The sequence below is a fragment of the Neolamprologus multifasciatus genome, chromosome 23, assembly GCF_963576455.1.
Source record: "Neolamprologus multifasciatus chromosome 23, fNeoMul1.2, whole genome shotgun sequence".
In the NCBI taxonomy this organism is placed as follows: Eukaryota; Metazoa; Chordata; class Actinopteri; order Cichliformes; family Cichlidae; genus Neolamprologus; species Neolamprologus multifasciatus.
Genome location: NC_140460.1, coordinates 3,220,996 through 3,240,192, shown reverse-complemented (window position 1 = coordinate 3,240,192; position 19,197 = coordinate 3,220,996). Strand labels below are relative to the sequence as shown.

Genomic DNA, 19,197 nt, shown 5'->3' with positions numbered 1-19,197 from the left:
CATTGTCCCAATGCTGTACTTACCTGATAGAAAAGAGAAATAATCCTCATCCATTCACGTACTTCTTAAACAGCTTATCTTGTTAAACCCAAACTTGCAAAGGCTACCTGACTCCAGCCTGCGTCGTTATATCGAACTAAAAATGTCACATTCAACTGCAGCGTGAGGGGCACGGAGAAGGGGTTACTGGGCCTAAGGCAAAGGAATGGGGTCATCCAGAGGGCAAGTGCAAGGCCAACCTAGTCCTTCAGGAAAAGTTCTGTGAACTCTAACTGGAAAGATGGAACAGAGACCAAAATCTCCTAGGAAAACAATATATTTATTGATCGGATGCTTATGGTCTTTGCTAAAAGCTCATTTTTGTATTTTACTGGTATAATCTATTCTAACGAGTTGCAAAATTTGAAACAGAAGCAGATAAATCCAGATGATTCAGTCTGGCTTGGAAACTACTGACAGTGCCTGAATTGTACACGTGTACACCACTATAATAAATTGGAAATGATGCAAGTGAAGTGCAGACTCTTGGTTAAATTTATGGATGCAAATAAACCCTCTAAATGCTGTTTTACAGCTATTTCACAGGTATTGCTGCTGCTTTGTACACAGTTCCCTCTATTTTAGGGATTAATTTCCAATTGCATCATTTCAAACTGACGGTGGTGTAAAAAACTGTGAAATCTGAGTCAGCATCCAAAAATTTCACCTAACTGTACACATGGGTTCACATTACACTCAATACAGTTTTTAGTCTAATTACATAGTAGCTGTGCATCAACCTTCAGAACCCTATACCCAGGTCTGTTATAAAAATACAACTCAAGAAGGTGGTTAGCAAGGACAGACGCACATAGTCTAGATACTTTTGTTATGTGTAACAGAAAGGAACCTGGCAACAGCGCTGTGAGTGGCTGAGAACAGATTTGCAATGGCGAGAAGAAAGTTCGGGCAGAAGGTAGCATTTTTCAAATTAGTGGCTAAGCTTAGCTTGACCTTTGGAGCTCAGTGTTTGTGCTTTCGCTTATCTCTGGGGTAATCTATCCCTGCGAAATGTTGTTAACAACACTGCAGACCAGAGCATCTGCAGTGTTGTTAATGGTACTGGATCCTTTCTCCTGCTATCCTGCTTCTTGTCCTTATTTCCTGCCTGCTTGCCTTTCTGATTATCTGCTTTCTGTCTTGTCTGTTTATTTACCCTCTGCTCCTTACCGCTAACTATTCTTGCATGCTTTTCTCTCTGCTGGTTCAGCTCACGGGTACTCCTCTAGAGATGTGCAAAGGGAGTAACTGTATTCAACTGTTCAAGGGATGATAGGACTATAGCAGGGGTAGGCAACTAGGTGTCCTGGAGGTTTTAGATGTGTCCATGATCCATCACAGCTGATTTAAAGGGCTAAATGACTCCTCAGCATTTCTTGAAGTCCTCCAGAGGCCTGGTAATGAACTAATCATTTGATTCAGGTGTGTTAACCCAGGGTGCGATCTAAAACCTGCAGGACACCGGCACTCGAGGCCTGGAGTTGCCTAGCCCTGGACTATAGGATTTATGTGCTCCCTAATAAAGTTTATGAGTGGAGCCTTGCTTCAAGAGAGCCCACTGGTCGTTTCACCTTGGCTGAGAGACATTCTCAGTCAGAGACAGAAAAAAATAGCATTAGAACAAAATTATTCTGTTATTTGTTTTTGTTTTTTCTGACAAAAACATTACATACATTATAATTTTATCATTTTTATTCACTACAACCCTGAACTTTTCTACACAAAACCTGACTGATGTGAATACAATGTAACAAGGGTCTCAGAAAATAGTCTTTACTCTGACAGCTCTGTGGTGCAAAGTCTGTGAGATGTTCTCATGTTAGAACAGTGCAAGTAAATGTCTTTTGAATTCAGAGAATCCAACTGTAATCATGTCCCTGCCTCCGTTACGCTAATCAGAGAGCTTGACTAGCTGACTTTTCACAGACGGGATCATTTGATGCATTATATTGTTCTGCTTAGTTCACAAAAATGCCACTGTTGTCAAAGAAAGCCGCTCAACTGCCGTCTTACATCCACATTATTGAATGGAGGTAATCTTAACCCTCACAGGTCACCTACTCGCCTTGAACCAGAAAGTTGGAGTATGAAAACTGTATTTTTGCTGCATACAAATGACTGCTTTCTATACGAGACTTCTAGCAGAAGGAAATCTGTTTTACACTCCACAGAGCCAAGTGTGAATATGTGCCATGTGTGACGCACAGTATTGCCAAAAAATGACGTACATGTACAAAATGACTGCAAAAACACATAAAAAGCGGGACTACAAAAATATTATTTGACTTACAGAATAATGCAGGTAAAGGGTGTGAGGGTGAAAATGAGCTTGAACATGTTTTTCTGAAGGGGGGGGTATAGAGAGGTGAGCGTTGGAGGGGCAGGGTGCAAGCAGAGCTGAAGTGCTCCACTGGGTTGTGTATAATGGGGACAGGGCATTGGGGGTAGAAGGGAGGAACGGGTCACATTAAAACTGAGTTCAGTGAGAGGGCTCCGCTAATGCTACCTAATCCTGACAAGCCTGCATCACACAACACACACTCACACACACAGTTGCTCCCTACTGGCACCTATTTATGATTGTTGGCCACCTGTGTGTGTGAGAGGTGTGTGAGGTATGTGTGGCTGATGTCACAGGCTGACTGAGAAGCTGAATTCATCTTGGACCACCAAGTATCTGACATGGAAAGTTGCATGCCACGGCACGCTGGCAATCTATTTTTCCATGTTCACCTCTTCAGGCTGATACTGACATGCCACAATATCCGTTTAGTTGGTTGTCAGGCGCTACTGTTTTACGCTTTGCATGTGTACGCAAGATATTTTTATGTCTAATTAGATTTAAGCCCTCTGTGGCCCCTTTCTTCTGTGAGGGATTCTGTTTTGAAGATTGTTTTTTGGGTTTTTTTGTTAACGTTTTTTACTAAACTGAAACATTAATTTATTTGTGTAGACACACGTGTGACATGAACACAGGATTATTTGCCTAACCTAATTTCCAATGCCAATTCCTAGATGGGCATTAAAATTAGGAAGTGGTCTCTTTAAGGATGGCACTGTTCATATCTGAAGGCATATGAGGGTCAAAGAACAGGCTGATGGCTATAAAAACAAATGATAAGAGTCATATGTTATTCCTTTCACAGTTTCCAGATCTCAGCCCAGTTAAATATTTATGGGGGATTTATACCACCATGTTCAAAACACCAGGAAATCTCTTTTAAGAGAATTGTTTGTGGCACACTAAAGGTACCTTTAGAGCAGTGTTGGGAAGGTTACTTTTAAAATGTATTCCATTACAGAATACAGAATACATGCCCTTAAATGTATTCTGTAACGTATTCCGTTACGTTACTCAATGAGAGTAATGTATTCTGAATACTTTGGATTACTTAATATATTATCATGCTGTTTACAACTACATGAATGTACTATTGCTGTGATTTATTACTGTTACTGAAGGTCCGCGGCTCCGAACCGTAGTAAAGGGACCTCTGGCTAATACGGTGGGTTCTGTGTCGGGCTCGTAGCCGAAAACTAGCTTTACTTTGTTGTCTGGGTCAACTTTGCTAGCGAGAGACAGAGAGAGGCGTTGAAAGGCTGCTCCAACGGAACTTATTGTTTCAGAGGAAAACATGAACACGGTGTACAGTCGAGTTTTAATAGCAATTGTTCCAGGATCAACATTGCAAGTGACCAATCAGAATGTTGTGATGTCATACTTTTGCGACTTTGGGAAAAACCGGCGTAAAACAAAAAACTGTACTTAAGCTGCGAGAAACCGCCTTTGTCTGCCGATCAACGGACCCTGACCCTGACCCTAACCCTAACCCTTTAATAAACGCTAAGCAGAATTGATATTGTCCTTGCAACATTGGAATTTCATAAATGCACGAATGGGTTGGTGCGCAATAGAATAACGTCACAATAATGTGATTGGTCACTTGCAATGTTGAACCTGGAACAACATTTTCATGATGATCTGGGAACAACACCAACACGACGATATCAGATCATCCGTTTTAATAGCTTACTTACAACTGGGCTCGTCAGGCACTCTTCTTGGCTGCAGTGGTTATTATTATATTTACATGCTTCCAGCTCCCGTTTCTGCTCGATGACAGCTCGTACTTTTCCTTTTTCTCCCTCCCTCGCTCACAGACACATAACGTGTATGGCAGTTCATTCTCCCTGCAGCACGGACTACACTGCCTATGATGCTACATTCTTTAGAGCTATACCTGTAGCATTCTGCCTATTAGCTTAGCACAACAACAACAAAAAGGCCTCTCTCACCCAGGAAACACGCAGAGAGAGAGCGTCACCCTGTAACCATGGCAACCGTAACGCTGCCGCCTGGAACAACAGAACGTAGCTGTCAAACAAAACCCAAACAGGCCTGACCCGCCACAATATGAAACAGGGAAGTACCGCCGTGTAATCCATTTATTTCAACAAAGTAACTGTATTCTAAATACCACCTTTTTAAACGGTAACTGTAACGGAATACAGTTACTCATATTTTGTATTTTAAATACGTAACGGTGGTACATGTATTCCGTTACTCCCCAACACTGCTTTAGAGCAGGTGGTTGCCCAACACCCATAAAATCCTTGAGTTATTATAGAAATCATTATAAAATATTGTCTGAACCTTATACAACTAGCACATCTATTTTGTTTTCTGTTTTGTCCCATCTAGGCATGAAGATTAAAGATGTGCATCAGGACAGAACAGAATTATGAGAGAAATTTCAACAACAAAAGTGTAGCTTTTTGCGCTGCTCACACCCTGATCCTTAGAGCTAGCAGGGTTAACCTGGTTAAACAAAGGTTATAAAACAACAATGTCCCAAAAGACAACAACATTCCAGAGGGGCCAAGTGGGTCTCTGAGGAAATCAGTCGGTCACATTCCTGTCTGTGATCAATCAGCCTCTGGCCCAGACAACCTGAGATTAACTTCAGCCACCCTGGAAACTACCTGCCCTTCCCATAGAAAGCAACCTCCAATCAATTTTCCCTTATTGTGATGAGAAAATATCAAAGTTTAATATGTGTGCTTGTGAATGTGTCTTTGGGTGTACCTGCCTGCAGGAAAGTATTCTCAACCGCCATAAGATTTACTGCAATTTCCACAGTTAGGATGACAAAATAATTATAGAGAAGCTAGCTATAGTGTGTGTGTGTGTGTGTGTGTGATCAGCAGCATTGTTCTGAGTGAAGAAGAGTGTGGAGTTTAGATGAATTCACAGTATGACTACAATTTACCCTGACAGAAACCCTCATTCCTCCACCAAAGGGAGAATGTGGGCGAAGGAAGGAGGGAAGGCTTTGGCAAAATAAATTCAAAAGTATGGAAGAGCGCTTCAACCTGCCGTGCTTAACTCACTGCCTCAGCTCAGCGACAATGTGGTGGACTCATTACCTCAGGTCTCTCAGGTACTCGGAGGGAGAAGGGACGTGAACTCTGTTGGAAGCAGCGAATAGAGATACTGCAGCGAGTTAATAGACGAGCACATGGGTTCACAGGTTTTTTGGGTTAGACTGAAGTTAACAGTACACTGTTGATTAATGAATCTTGTTCATAAGTCCAAGTTTTACAGATCCAAGGAAAAAAATCAAGCCTGGAAACACATGCGCTTTGAGGTATTCTTATTTATTTAGTAACGAGAGTTACTAAACTTAAAAGAAACACTGAAATTGCAGCACTTAAGTTCAGTGGATTGATTTTTGTAGCAATATTCTCCCATTACTTCCTGATTGCAGCCTGCTATTGAACACCACAGAAGAAACATTTTGTCTCGCAAAATGACTGTAAAAATACGAATCACGTACAAGAACTGTGATCTATTCTGTTGTCAAGCACGCCGCTCCTGTTTTCACATTGTCCACATCCTGCTTCTGTACTTCCCTCAGCCTACAGAGTTCTGGCCTGTGCATAATTGTCTAAGTGCTTCTAGATGGCAGTGGGCGATTTGGTCATTTAGGGGCCTATTAAGTCATTAGTGCAGCAGAGGGACTGCCGTCTGCCTGCCAACGGGACCAGATGATCAGCCCGATATGTGTTGCCTTGCAGTTTTTCAACAGATTTGCGCAGGTAATTATAGCTTCAATGTAAACCACCCTCAGATGTCACGCTTAAAGAGGGAATGCACGTCACCAGCATGCTTTAAAGACAATCTCCATCTCTGCTTTTTCTCCTCCTCCTCCTTCTCTCCTTTTTCCACTCAGCCTATGCGTTTGGATTTGTGTGTGCGGATGAGCAATAGGTTAAAAGCGGGACAACCAGAGCCTCGGGACATGTCAGAGAAAAGGATAGGGAGTGAAGAAGAAGGCAACAGAGACCCAAATAGAGTGAGGAGGTCGGAGGAAGTTAGAGTATCCTCTGTGGCCAACACAATTTCTTTAAACCCAAACTTACAATGTAAATATTTGGATATGGCTAAGGTTGGTTGCTTAATTCCACCCTTTAAAGATGTGCTGTTTAGGTGAACACGCTCCAAGGAACACAAATCAAAGTATTAATCATCATTTAATATGACGCATGAGAATCTTATTTTGATTTCATTTCTGTAAACCTCGCCCAGCTTTTGGAGCCATTCATTACCCTGGGTTCTCAATATTATATTCACCGCCTATAAATGCTCATCATCTAAGTGCCACGCACAGCCAGAAACCTCAGTATCTCCACCGATGGGAAGGCTGTATTTTATTTTTACTTTTTGCTTTTAAATCATCTTCAAAATTGCTGATTTGTATCAGTCTGAGTTGGAAAACCAAACACAAATCATATTTAATATCATATAAAGTAGTAGCGACTTATGGGAAAAGTCTTTTTTTTCCCAGACAGACAAAAAGTTTCACTTTATGGTCGCTGTGTGTAAACTCGGCGGTTGCTATCGTGTATTTTTTATTATACGTTTGCAAGCACATGTTGGAAAATCTTAATGTCATCGCTTTGCACATTATTTTACCATAAAGAAATACATTGTTGTGATACTTTGGCCATCTCTCCAGGCCTGAAAGTGCCCCACTGTGACCACAGCATGTGTAAGGCTGCAGCGTCAGCACGGCAGAAAGCCTCAGGCTGATGTCTGCTCTAACAGAGGAATGCCACAGGAGCTGCACTGATTGAAATAGACACATCAGACTGTCGCTGCATCTGTAAACGGGGCGCCTCCTAATCGGGAGGAGAACGCCTTCTCACTCAGAGGAAACTGGATTCACCAACCGCCCTCCCGTCTCGTAATAACATTACCCAATCTCCTTTCAAGCCTAAGGTGACGGCACTCGAATCTGTCACCCGTCATCTATCTCTCGCTCTCTATTTGCGCAAGTAAGTAGCTTGAGCTGATGGAAACTAATGGTCAGAGGTTGAACAAGGGACTCCATCAGACTGGTCTCTGTCTGCCTGCTCAGCAGTGCCCAGGCTGACCTCAGCAGACTGCCAGTCTCCTTACCGCTCTGCTGCTTGTGGCTCCGCTACCACCTCCCACCATGACCCATGACCCCTGCCCAGGAGAAAGGCGCCACCGATACGATGCAATTTCTCTTTGACGTGGACCAGTGGTCTCGGCTGCCAAGTGACCCAGGCAAAATATATATTGTTGCTTATCACAGGCCAGCGCCAAATTTCCCAAAAGAAGTGTTGGACTAAATCAATTTTTGTTCCAGTGGAGTTTGATGTTGTGCATTAATAACACATGGTACAGTTACTATTATTACGGTGATAGTGGCATTTACTTGATAAGTCATTATGTAATATATGTATCTACCGTTGAGGGAACAAAAGACATACATAGAGTGTTGGTTATGCAGTGTACACTCTCTCTGCTGACTGCACCGTCTCCAGCCTTTTCCAATCTGCGCTGAAAGCACTTTGGTACCGCCCAGCTGTCAACCTACATCGGCCTTCAAAGGACTGGAGAAGAACCATGCACCCTGCCTGCCTTTGTTTCCACAGCCTTAAACTGCCTCTCACAGAGACATCCACACCTCTCTGTCATCTAAAAAAGACCAGAGAGAGGTCTCAGACAAACTGCACTCTTGTTAGACCACAATTGTCTAAAGAGGGTTCTGCTATACTTGATATCTCTCTGACCCTCCCACGCTACCACAAACACCACCACTAAACAGAAGATTACTGCTTTAAACATGCCTCCTCCTCCTCCTCCTGTTCCAGAGAGGATGATATATTTGCCGTGCCGCTTTTCAGCCAAAAACTGCTTCCTCTAAATTCGTGAGTCACAAAGCAGTGCTTCGAGACCACCCATCTCCCAGGAGTCCACTGTACTGGTACTGTAACAGTGGGACTGGGCCCTCCACTGAGATACCTACAGTGTGATAGGCAGTGTTGGGAAGGTTACTTTTAAAATGTATTCCATTACAGAATACAGATTACATGCCCCAAAATGTATTCTGTAACGTATTCCGTTACGTTACTCAATGAGAGTAACGTATTCTGAATACTTTGGATTACTTAATATATTATCATGCTGTTTACAACTACATGAATGTACTATTGCTGTGATTTATTACTGTTACTGAAGGTCCGCGGCTCCGAACCGTAGTAAAGGGACCTCTGGCTAATACGGTGGGTTCTGTGTCGGCTCGTAGCTGAAAACTAGCTTTACTTTGTTGTCTGGGTCAACTTTGCTAGCAGAGACAGAGAGAGGCGTTGAAAGGCTGCTCCAACGGAACTTATTGTTTTTGGAGGAAAACACGAACACGGTGTACAGTCGAGTCTTAATAGCTTACTTACAACTGGGCTCGTCAGGCTCTCTTCTTGGCTGCAGTGGTTATTATTATATTTACATGCTTCCAGCTCCCGTTTTTGCTCGACGACAGCTCGTACTTTTCCTTTTTCTCCCTCCCTCGCTCACAGACACATAACGTGTATGGCAGTCCATTCTCCCTGCAGCACGGACTACACTGCCTATGATGCTACATTCTTTAGAGCTATACCGGTAGCATTCTGCCTGTTAGCTTAGCACAACAACAACAGGCGCTCTCTCACCCAGGAAACACGCAGAGAGAGAGCGTCACCCTGTAACCATGGCAACCGTAACGCTGCCGCCTGGAACAACAGAACGTAGCTGTCAAACAAAACCCAAACAATCCTGACCCGCCACAATATGAAACAGGGAAGTACCGCCGTGTAATCCATTTATTTCAACAAAGTAACTGTATTCTGAATACCACCTTTTTAAACGGTAACTGTAACGGAATACAGTTACTCATATTTTGTATTTTAAATACGTAACGGCGGTACATGTATTCCGTTACTCCCCAACACTGGTGGTAGGTGATAAATGATCAGTGATCACGTTTTTAACCCTCATAATGTCCCCCCGATTTCCATACAACTGGGGTGATCAGGGGTCAAAACTGTCCCCGCTTCATTTGAGTGTTTTTTAAAGTATAAAGTATAAATTGTCAATCAATTCAGTGTTACATCTTAGTTTTACTTAAGACCAACACATTAACACAAAATTTACCCAACATTTTACATTTTAGGGCCACCACACCTTGTTTACAAAAAATACACCCTGTTTTTTAAGCGAAAATAAAACAAGAAAATTAAATATTTAATTGTTTAGATAATTTTGACTATCTGACTAACTACAGAGTGCTGTATGTTGAACTTTAGTGAGAATTTTTTTTTTGAACCATTTAAATTTTTTAAATGGCAGCACATAATCACACCTGTGGTCCTCAGGGGTCAAAAATGTCCCCACTTCATTTGACTGTTTTTTAAAGTATAAAGTATAAATTGTCAATCAATTCAGTGTTACATCTTAGTTTTACTTAAGACCAACACATTAACACAAAATTTACCCAACATTTTACATTTTAGGGCCACCACACCTTGTTTACATAAAGTACACTGTGTTTTCGAGTGTAAATAAAACAAGAAAATAAAATATTTAATTGTTTAGATAATTTTGACTATTTGTCTAACTAAAGAGTGCTGTATGTTGAACTTTAGTGAGAAAGTTTTTTTTCAAGCGTTTATAAATTTTAAATGGCAGCACATAATAACACCTGTGGTCCTCAGGGGTCAAAAATGTCCCCACTTCATTTGAGTGTTTTTTAAAATATAAAGTATAAATTGTCAATCAATTCAGTGTTACACCTTAGTTTTATTTAAGACCAACACATTAACACAAAATTTACCCAACATTTTACATTTTAGGGCCACCACACCTTGTTTACATAAAGTACACTGTGTTTTTGAGCAAAAACAAATTGAGAAAATAAAATATTTAAATGTTCAGATAATTTTGACTATCTGAATAACTACAGAGTGCTGTATGTTGAACTTTAGTGAGAAAGTTTTTTTTTAACCATTTATAAATTTTATATGGCAGCACATAATCACACCTGTGGTCCTCAGGGGTCAAAAATGTCCCCATCTGGTTTGATTGATACTTAATTAATATGAAGTCGATTTTTTCCCCCACTTTTAATTAAAACTTAATTCAAACATTTTTAAACATTTTTTTTATTCCATTTCAAATTTAAGTCTGATAAAAACTTCATAAAAATGATTTTTTTTCTTTGTTTTTGGGTAAAAAATAAATTAAATCATCAGTTATCGTGATTATCGTTTCACAACCAGAGTCGGTTGCTTTAACAGATGATCACAGACGGGTTTATGTCAAAGTTAATTTAGAAAGCTGTTTTTAAACTACTTAAAGTTTTTTACTGGCAGCAAATAATCACATCTGTTGTCCTCTGGGCTCAAAAATGACCCCGTTTGCTTTGACTGTTTATAAAGCAAGAAGTATAAAATATCATCCATCTCTGTGTTTCAAGGTTTTATTCAACTTTATTCCAACTCATTACCTGACAGTTTTCTATATTTTGGCATGATAGGACACCAGGGCATGAGTCTGAGTGAACACATGAGAGCCTGAAGCAAGAACAAAGGCGTGTCCATGTTTTACCCAAGTGCAGGAGGAAGCTCAGGTTCATTCCTCTGCACTGGTCCCATCAGGAGGAAGCTCAGGTTTATTCCTCTGCACTGGTCCCATCATGGACAGCTTTCTTTCTGCACTTGCAGGCCAAGGGTCATATACAGTAAACAAGTTGTTACAGGTGATTGTTTTCTTTTGGAAACCTTCTGCAATGTTAGGGACAACTGGCGTGTCCTGACTGCAGGAGACGGTTTGCCATCGTACACTAGCATGTTCCATGTACAGCTGGACCTGCATCACATGCTGCCCATGTTTTTATCTCATCCCTGGTTTACTTGGATGTTCTGTTGGACAGAGTCCTCTGAAGGGGACTTCGTGCTCATACAGTCAGATCAGTACCAGGGTCTGACATCACAGCAGGAGACACGCCCACTTGCTCCATACACCTCAAATGGGAGCACGTTTGTGTCATGAACGATGATCATCTATTGTGTCTTTATCAAGAAATTATATCCTTTTTGTGCTTCTATGATTAATCTTGTGTCACCTTTAAAACTTCTCTACCAGACTCAGGATGTCATAAACTGGCCGTAGCGACTCTACTGGATGCTCGGCAGTAAGAATCAACACACACACATACGCCTACAGCTGCATTCGGTCCATTTTTCTTCCTCTCTCGTTGTCCCTCCTTGTTCGTCATTGAGTTGGCTGTAGAGCAGGTCATCTGCTGATTGGATGGTTGTTGGTTCAATCTCTGTGTGCTCTAGTCTGGAGTTCTTACCAAGGTGTCCTTGGGCAAGTTACTGAACCCCAACTTGGTCTCTGATGCATCCATTGGCATGTGAACGTTCAAAGGCAGAATACAAGCAGAATACACTGTGTGTAATGCTTTCAGTACTCGAGTAGAAAAGTAACTGAAGGAGTATGGGACCTGGCACATGTGCTTGGACTGTGGTAGATCGTCTTTCTCTGAGGCCCATGAGAGAGTCATGCATCGTCTGACACTGGGAAGGATAGAAGACCAGATCAATGTTTCCTCACATTACTGCAAATATTCCTCTGTCTCAGCTGACTCCTCTTTCCTGCTTGATTCTTTGTCTTCATCATAATTAAAATAGAAGATGTGCAGTCCTCTGACACATCTTCTATTTCAGTTTCACATCCTGAAAATTCAAGAAACTTCAAGAAGCCCAGTCACTTTCTTTCCAAGCTCCTCAGACTACCAAGCCCTGGAGGCCTGAGAACCTACTTGAACATAGTTCAGATTCTTCATCACTTTCCTTCACTTCATAGCCTTCTTCCACTTCTGCAGGTGGGTGATGTGCTTTTTCAGAGAAAGGTTAACATGTGCTCTAAATATTGGCTATATTTTCATTATCTTCTAACCCTGGATCTTCCTGAACATTGATTCTCCCTCCTCATTATACTAGAGGACAATATGTGCTTTGTCCTGCTGCTCATTGCTTTGCACAACATGGTAAAAAAATGTATGCTCATCAAAGTATGCAAATCTCTAGTGCAATGGAGGCTTGTGAGCTACTTTCTGTGTATGTATTATTGTAGGGTCGACCTTACAATACGAAGCAGTTTGATGCGACTGTTGTTTTGATTCGGCGCTGTATAAATAAACTTTCATTGAATATAGAGCACCTGCCTCCTCATTGTGCTGCCTGTTGTTGTTGTTGTTTTGGTTGTTATGACCAGTGCTTGACCCCACACATCAGTGATCCAAGATCAAAGATGTTTGAAAGCAGTATGTTGTGAAAATACGGCTCTTTGCAACACTTTGTACTTTGGGGTCATTTTTGACCCCTGAGGACAGCAGCTGTTATAAAATCCAATAAAAACCCCATAAATAAATCAAATTACTTAAAACTTATTCCAATCACGCATAGTATAGTAATGAATAACTTCTGTTATTTTCAGACCATTTAATGAATAAAAAACACATTTTTGATAGCAAAAGATTTCTTTAGAGGACAAAAATGACCCGTGGACATCACAAGGGTTAAGAGCCTCTCTGTAAAGTCAGAGTTATGGGATGGTGTTAAAAATGTACTTTTTATTGGGACCAAATTATCTGTGAGGCAGCCAGGTTTAGAGTAACTCCCATTTTAGCTCTCCCTTTGCTTATGTTTCAGATTAGCATTAGCAGCAACACTCTCCGTGCAGCTCCTCCGCCGTCTTTCCCCTGTTTCTTCCTCCTTAGTCGATGTATCTCTGACTTTCTCTCTCTGGTGTTTCACTTCTCTTTCCCCCTGATTCCCACCCACGCATTTTCTGTCCATCCTTCTGACCTCATCGCAGTTATAGTCAAGCGTAGAGGGATCCAATCAACCATAGTGTTCAGATTAAATCACAAATTATTATAATTGAGAATAATGGTTTCCATGTCAGTTTCAGTTCAGCTCTGGATTGTTCTCACACATGTCTGGAAGCAAGGGGGTTGGAAGCTCTGGAGTCGGTGGTGCCTATGTACAGGTTGGGTGAAATTCAAATTATTTGTGATAAAAGTTCGATTTAATGTGCTTATCTGAATTTGAAAGAGCGTCATATGGTTTTGTTTAAACCTTTTTCAAAGATCTCAAAGATTAAAGTCAAGTCGAGGTTCTTTAGAAACATAAACGCTATCTTCTAAAACTGGACGTGTGCTGCTTCTCAACCATGTTTAGGTGTAATTTAAGCAGTGTTGTTTTTAGGGGCAGTGACTGTCGCACTAAATGCAGATCAACATTAAATACACTAAAAACAGGAAACATGGATCCCTTAAGGTAATAAGAAAATGACACCTGTGGGCACATAATAGACATAAACGCTGAAAAAAACCTCCCAAAGGCATTGGCAATATTCTCCCGAGAAACATAGTGTGCCTGCCCTAGCTTATTTCTAGGGTTAGTAAAGCTCTCAGGCATGTGCGGGGCATGCAACGCGACTTTGACAGCGTAGTTAGGAGGTGCTGATGAAAGAGGAGAGGCAGGAAGCCCGCTGCGTCTCAAATTAGCTCCCGAGCCCTCCGTCCTCTCGCATGGAGGTTCAGGCCCTCACAGATTCTCTTGCATTACTCGGTGAACACGGATGTATGAGCCTTTGTGTGTAGGCAGTCCACCCAAACGTGTTTGATTATGAATACTTTGTGAACACACGTGCAGATTTCTCATTTCAAATTTTGTCAAAAGGTTGCATTAGGGAATAAAAACTATTAGATCATCTTACTCCTTCTTTTGAGGCTCAATAGAGGTTTGTCTGCCCTGAAAAATGTTTTACAGCCTCTATTTTAAGTAAGCTGCTGACTAACTCTTTAAATAGAAACATATTTGCTTTTTACATGATACGATCAATTAAAAATGCATATACACCCTGTGTTTTGGTAATTACACTCCTCTCAAATTGCAGTATGAGTTTAGGATTACTGCAGAGAGCTAGACACACAGTCTGCATTAATAAATGAGAGAGAGCGCTCCTCTCTTCTCACCTTCTTTGGTGTGTTATTGTGTACTCGCTCACACCCTTTTTCCAGATTCAGCAGTTAAATATGTTTGCGTAGCGAGGTGGAGGGACGTTCATAACCATAAAGCTGTCTACGGCAGACACGTTTTAATCACTTCTTTCTCCTTATGTTGTCTTCTCCCACATTCTCAGTTTCTTTTCAGCAAAGGTGCAACATGCAGTATATGTGTATATATTTTTATGTATTCAGGAGGATAAACGATGCTCCAGCTTCACCAAATTGTTCTTGTCATTTCTTCGGCTATTCCGGCTGTGTGCACACAGGAAAATAAAGGCAAAGACAGTCATTTCCTCCTCTTACCTGAGAGAAGTTGAGTCCATTGAGGGGATGACACTGCTCCTCCACTTGCTCAACTGCCCCTGTAGTCTTTCCCATTCGCTCTGCCTCTTGAGCTAGAAACAGGTCGAGCACTGGTGTCCCCCGGGACCGGACGTCCCATTCTGTGAGTGAGTTTACCATCAGCATTACCCACACAGGCCTCTTCCTCTCCCAGTTGCCAGCAATAGCATTGAACAGGTAGTCGGCATACAGGCCTCGGCCTCGCTGGTCAGCTGTCATCCAATAAGGCATCATGTGTTTGACGTAATCAAGATGGCGTTTGAGTCGGCGGTACAGATCTCGAGGTAGCAGGGTCTGCAGGTTTTCTCCGTGGGGCAGTAACTGGCAGCTGGTCAGTTTGGAGATGGTCAGGGGATCAGTCAGGTCCAGCTCAAAGTAAACGTTATTGCTGTCGTGGAAAGCCTGCTTGGAGCTGTTGGGAATGAAGTCCCAGACTCGGGTGTAGGGCACGTGGATGGTACCAAATAAGTAAGAAGGTGGGTGAGGAGGTGCCCGCTTTACTCTCCAAAGGAAAGAGTTCATGTCGCTTTGCTATAGAAAACACACAAAAAAGAAGAAGAGGAAAACGATTTTAACAGTAAACAGAAACAAAAACCATCGTGTTAGAGCTCGCGTTAAAACTGAAAGTGACAGATTTTTCCTCTGTTGTGGTTTACTGGCTCGTGGGCTCAGGTCAACAAGTTAAAATTTGAAATACTATTTTAAAATGACACCGCAGGAAGTATGAAGTCTAGTCAGCCTGGGGGCTGTGCTGCGAACACTTGCAGTCAGGGAGTTTATAGAGGGGCCTTCTGGGCTGTAAACAGACCCCCGTGTATTGTTGAGGTGCATACCTCGGTTGCCAAAGCCTCTTTCGGCCTGGGAAGCATTTTCAGGGCTGTGGTGCAAATATACTACACTGGAGCTCATAAAAGCCATGAAAGAAACCTGCACTCAATTCTGACCTCACTGTGATACTTATATTTGGGATTTTACTTTCTTTTTTTTGACATCGGGCATGAGGACGAAATGCTGACAGTCTCAAGTACAGCACTGATTTTGTCTTCAAGGTTTGTGTTACAGCTTTTTACTGTTGTGGTTGTCTTTAAAAGAAAGAAATGTCAAAATTGACATTAAATAATCACAGTCGTTCTAAATGAATATAAGGCTCTACTGCATTTAAAACGTGTTTCTTATTAGCTGCTCTGCAAATGTGCTTTGCATGTGCTATGACTTTGATGTTGGCTTTATTTAAATATGACAAAAAATTGCTTTTATAAACAATATCAAACTCCTGGCCTCTGAGACACAGTGCAATCAGGCATTTGAGGGATGAAACCCATTACTGTAAAATAAAGTTATTCTTAGAAAATGTTTATTTCTAAAGTTTAATCAAGATTTTCTTCAGCTGTGCTGGACTGCATACTGCCAACGCTGCTTTTGTCATTTCAACTTTTGCTCTTGTGGTATGTTTCTATAATCATCATAATTAATTGCAATTTACATACCGTAATTACTGGCACCAACTTGTGCTAGACAAAATAAATCAAAAATGACCATATTTTGATTTCAGGGCAAAATGACGTTTGTTTCTGTTTCTAACCTCATTTTCACTCTGGCCAAGGCCACTCGTCTGCGAAGAGTAACGGGAAAGGTTTGGAAGGGATTAATATCATATTTTGGAAGGGCGGAAACCAATAAAGCATTTTGCACGTCCACCGTTAACGACGTGTACTTGGGCCTAACCGTAAACGAAGACGTTTTGACGTGGAAAGTGAGACGGTGTTCGTGTAAGACCTGAAAAGAGGCGAGAGCCTCTCTGCTAAGGCAGCTTTGACTTTTCTGGCGAGCTTTGACGCACGGGGTTTCTTTTTATGGGGGTAATTACGCTTAACAGAAAACAGAGACCACTGTACTGATGCATTAGAAATCACATGGAGCAAGCCTTCAGCCATATCTGACAACAGTACTATTATAGGACAGCCTAATACAACAAAGTCTGTGATCTGTAAACGACTCCTTAATCATATCTTCAGCAACAACTTGCACGCTCAAGCGTTTTGTTTTTGTTTTGTTTTGGACCGTTTCTGGGCTCTTGGGCAGTTTTCATGGGCTGTATTTTTTGTGTTGGATATGATTCTTGAAGTCACGATGGCCATTAACTTTCCCCCCGCTCTTTATGTCGAAAATGCAAGAAGTGGAAGTCAGACAGCCGGCTGGGCAAGCACATTAACCGAGCTGGAATATGTCCGGGCTGCACTCCGCGGCACTTCCTCACGGTCTGCGAGTTCAAGCCACGTCCATAATTTTACCAATATGCCCGATAAGTGTTTTACTAAGCCGCCACACTGAAACACGATCACTTCTGAAAGGTCAATGAAACTTTCCCAAATGAAGTAAGTCACCCGTGGGTGTTCCCACTTGCGTTTGTCACATAAACAGCCATAAAGTTGGCAAACGGTAACAGTTTCTCTTGGCAGTCTCCTTCATGTTAAGTCCCCACTCCACAGTTTTACTGCAGTATAAGGGTCTTTCATATATACCTGAACATTTACATAAACATAACGCACAAAAAGTTATTATTATTATTATTATTATTATTATTATTATTACTTTAAGTTATTGTTACTATAACTTTAAGCATAAGTAATAAGAAATTGTAGGCTGTTTTCTTTAAAGTCATATGAGCCTTTGCGCTTGTTATAGACAAGTGTCTAAGTCAGAAAAACAGCCCAATGACAAACTAGACTCTGCGCCCCCGTCGTAGAATCTCCCTCCAAAGTGACCCAATGCTTCAGTGGAGTTTCACCATATTATTCAAACAGAAGTTATTAGAGAGAAAGGGGAGTTTAGGATGAACAGACAACAAGTGTCACAAAGCCGTGGGGTTGTTATTAGCACCATCCAGTTATGTGGGCTAAATAACGACCTTGTCGGGGCCAAATCTTTGCTTGGAGTAGCCTAGATTATTATTAACTTTCAAATACGCGTCCATCCCGGTGCACACGGAGAGTCACTGACTTAAGAAAGCCCTCCCAACACGACTCACCGACTTTGGAGCGTCGCACTGTCTCGGTCTGCCCGCTCGGTCTGCGCCCCAGGGTGCCACAGCGTGCAGCAGCGCGCTCAGGAAGACCCAGCTGATTCCAGGCAGAACGACCATCCCGTCGATGTTATTGGACACTTGTAGGAGTCAGCTCAAAGCGGACTTTTCTCTCTTTTCTCCCCACTCTGTCTTCTCTGTTATTGCCCGGTTTCCCGTCTCCTTTGAAGTACAAAAAAAAAAAAAAAGTTACCGGTGGCCTCTGGGCTCACACGTGCAGGTCGGCGAGAGGACCATTCCGCCTCTTCGCCATTCCCGACGCACTCCACTTGTGAATGTATCTGTTTCTGTTCTAAACTTTTCTTGGCTCCTTCCAGCCCGGTGCAGTCCTGAAGCAGGAGTTATAAACTCTTTGGAGAGTTTGCGCTCCACGAACTTGGAGCGTCTTGACTGGGAAAGAGGGAGGTGGGACGGTCTGAGTGAGTACCCCACCCCACCCAAAATACACACAGCCCAGGTTCTTTTAAGAGGAGGGCGCACAGGTTCATAGAGAGATGACAGGTTTCCGCGAGTGAAGCAGCTCTAGCCACGCAGACCCCCAAAACAGTGCAGATTGGAATTAAACTTCTCATTTGCTGCTTATTAAGTTAATTTAGTTTACATTTCGATGTTCCTGATATTTTTTTAATAAACCGAACTCAGCAACTCGTTTTTTTAAATTGATCCCAAAGATCTTAAATGAAATCTTTGCTATAGTGGTTTATATACCACAGCCATGCGCTATGATTGGGTATATGTACCTCATTATTATGAGGGGGGCTGTCACCACTAACCAAGAGCCCAGAGGGCTCACAGTACTAGCAGTCCAGAGGTTTGTTTGGTTTGGTTTTCGTCAGAGTCGTTTCAAAGATGTAAATGAACACTATTTCAAATGCTGTCATGTGCTTCCTCACCAGTAGGATCCCATTCATCTCTGTCCTTCTCTGTTTGACATGCCTGCAGCAATAGGCTGCATTCAAACTGTATGGATAATCCTGGACCGTATATGCATGATTAATGGATGCAAATAAACAGGTCTAAGAAAAGACAACTGTGAGAAGTCTTTTATTTATCTTCATTCCACCACTCTTCTCGAGATGTATTAGTCACGATGAGGAGCAGGCATTCTGAAATCAGCGCATGTGTTGAGAGATAGTGGCCCCTCTGTGCAGGCAGCGATGTCAACGCTCCACTACTCTACTGTGACCTCAGTTATTGTCCGAGTGGCAGACAGCGTGACAGAGTCAAGTAGTGGAAATTTATCATGGGGACCCCTCAAACAAGTGGCACCGAGCCCCTCCCGGCAGGCTGGGCAGACGGACCTCAGAC

The 19,197-nt window shown here is 42.1% G+C and overlaps 1 protein-coding gene across 2 annotated transcripts in view; it reads right to left on the bottom strand.

Moving 5' to 3' along the window:
* trabd2b (TraB domain containing 2B) overlaps window positions 1-18,524 on the bottom strand; it is an 84,479-nt gene extending 65,955 nt beyond the window's left edge. Inside the window, exons 1-2 of one of the 2 annotated variants that reach the window (XM_085150451.1) lie at window positions 17,836-18,524; window positions 14,769-15,338 (exon numbers count right to left, since the gene is read on the bottom strand). In XM_085150451.1, the coding sequence (XP_085006577.1) occupies window positions 14,769-15,338; window positions 17,836-17,949 (684 nt within the window). In that variant the 5' untranslated portion in view covers window positions 17,950-18,524. The remainder of the gene's footprint in view (window positions 1-14,768; window positions 15,339-17,835) is intronic. The other variant, XM_085150450.1, reaches the window with a different exon arrangement.
* Window positions 18,525-19,197: the final 673 nt, after the last annotated feature.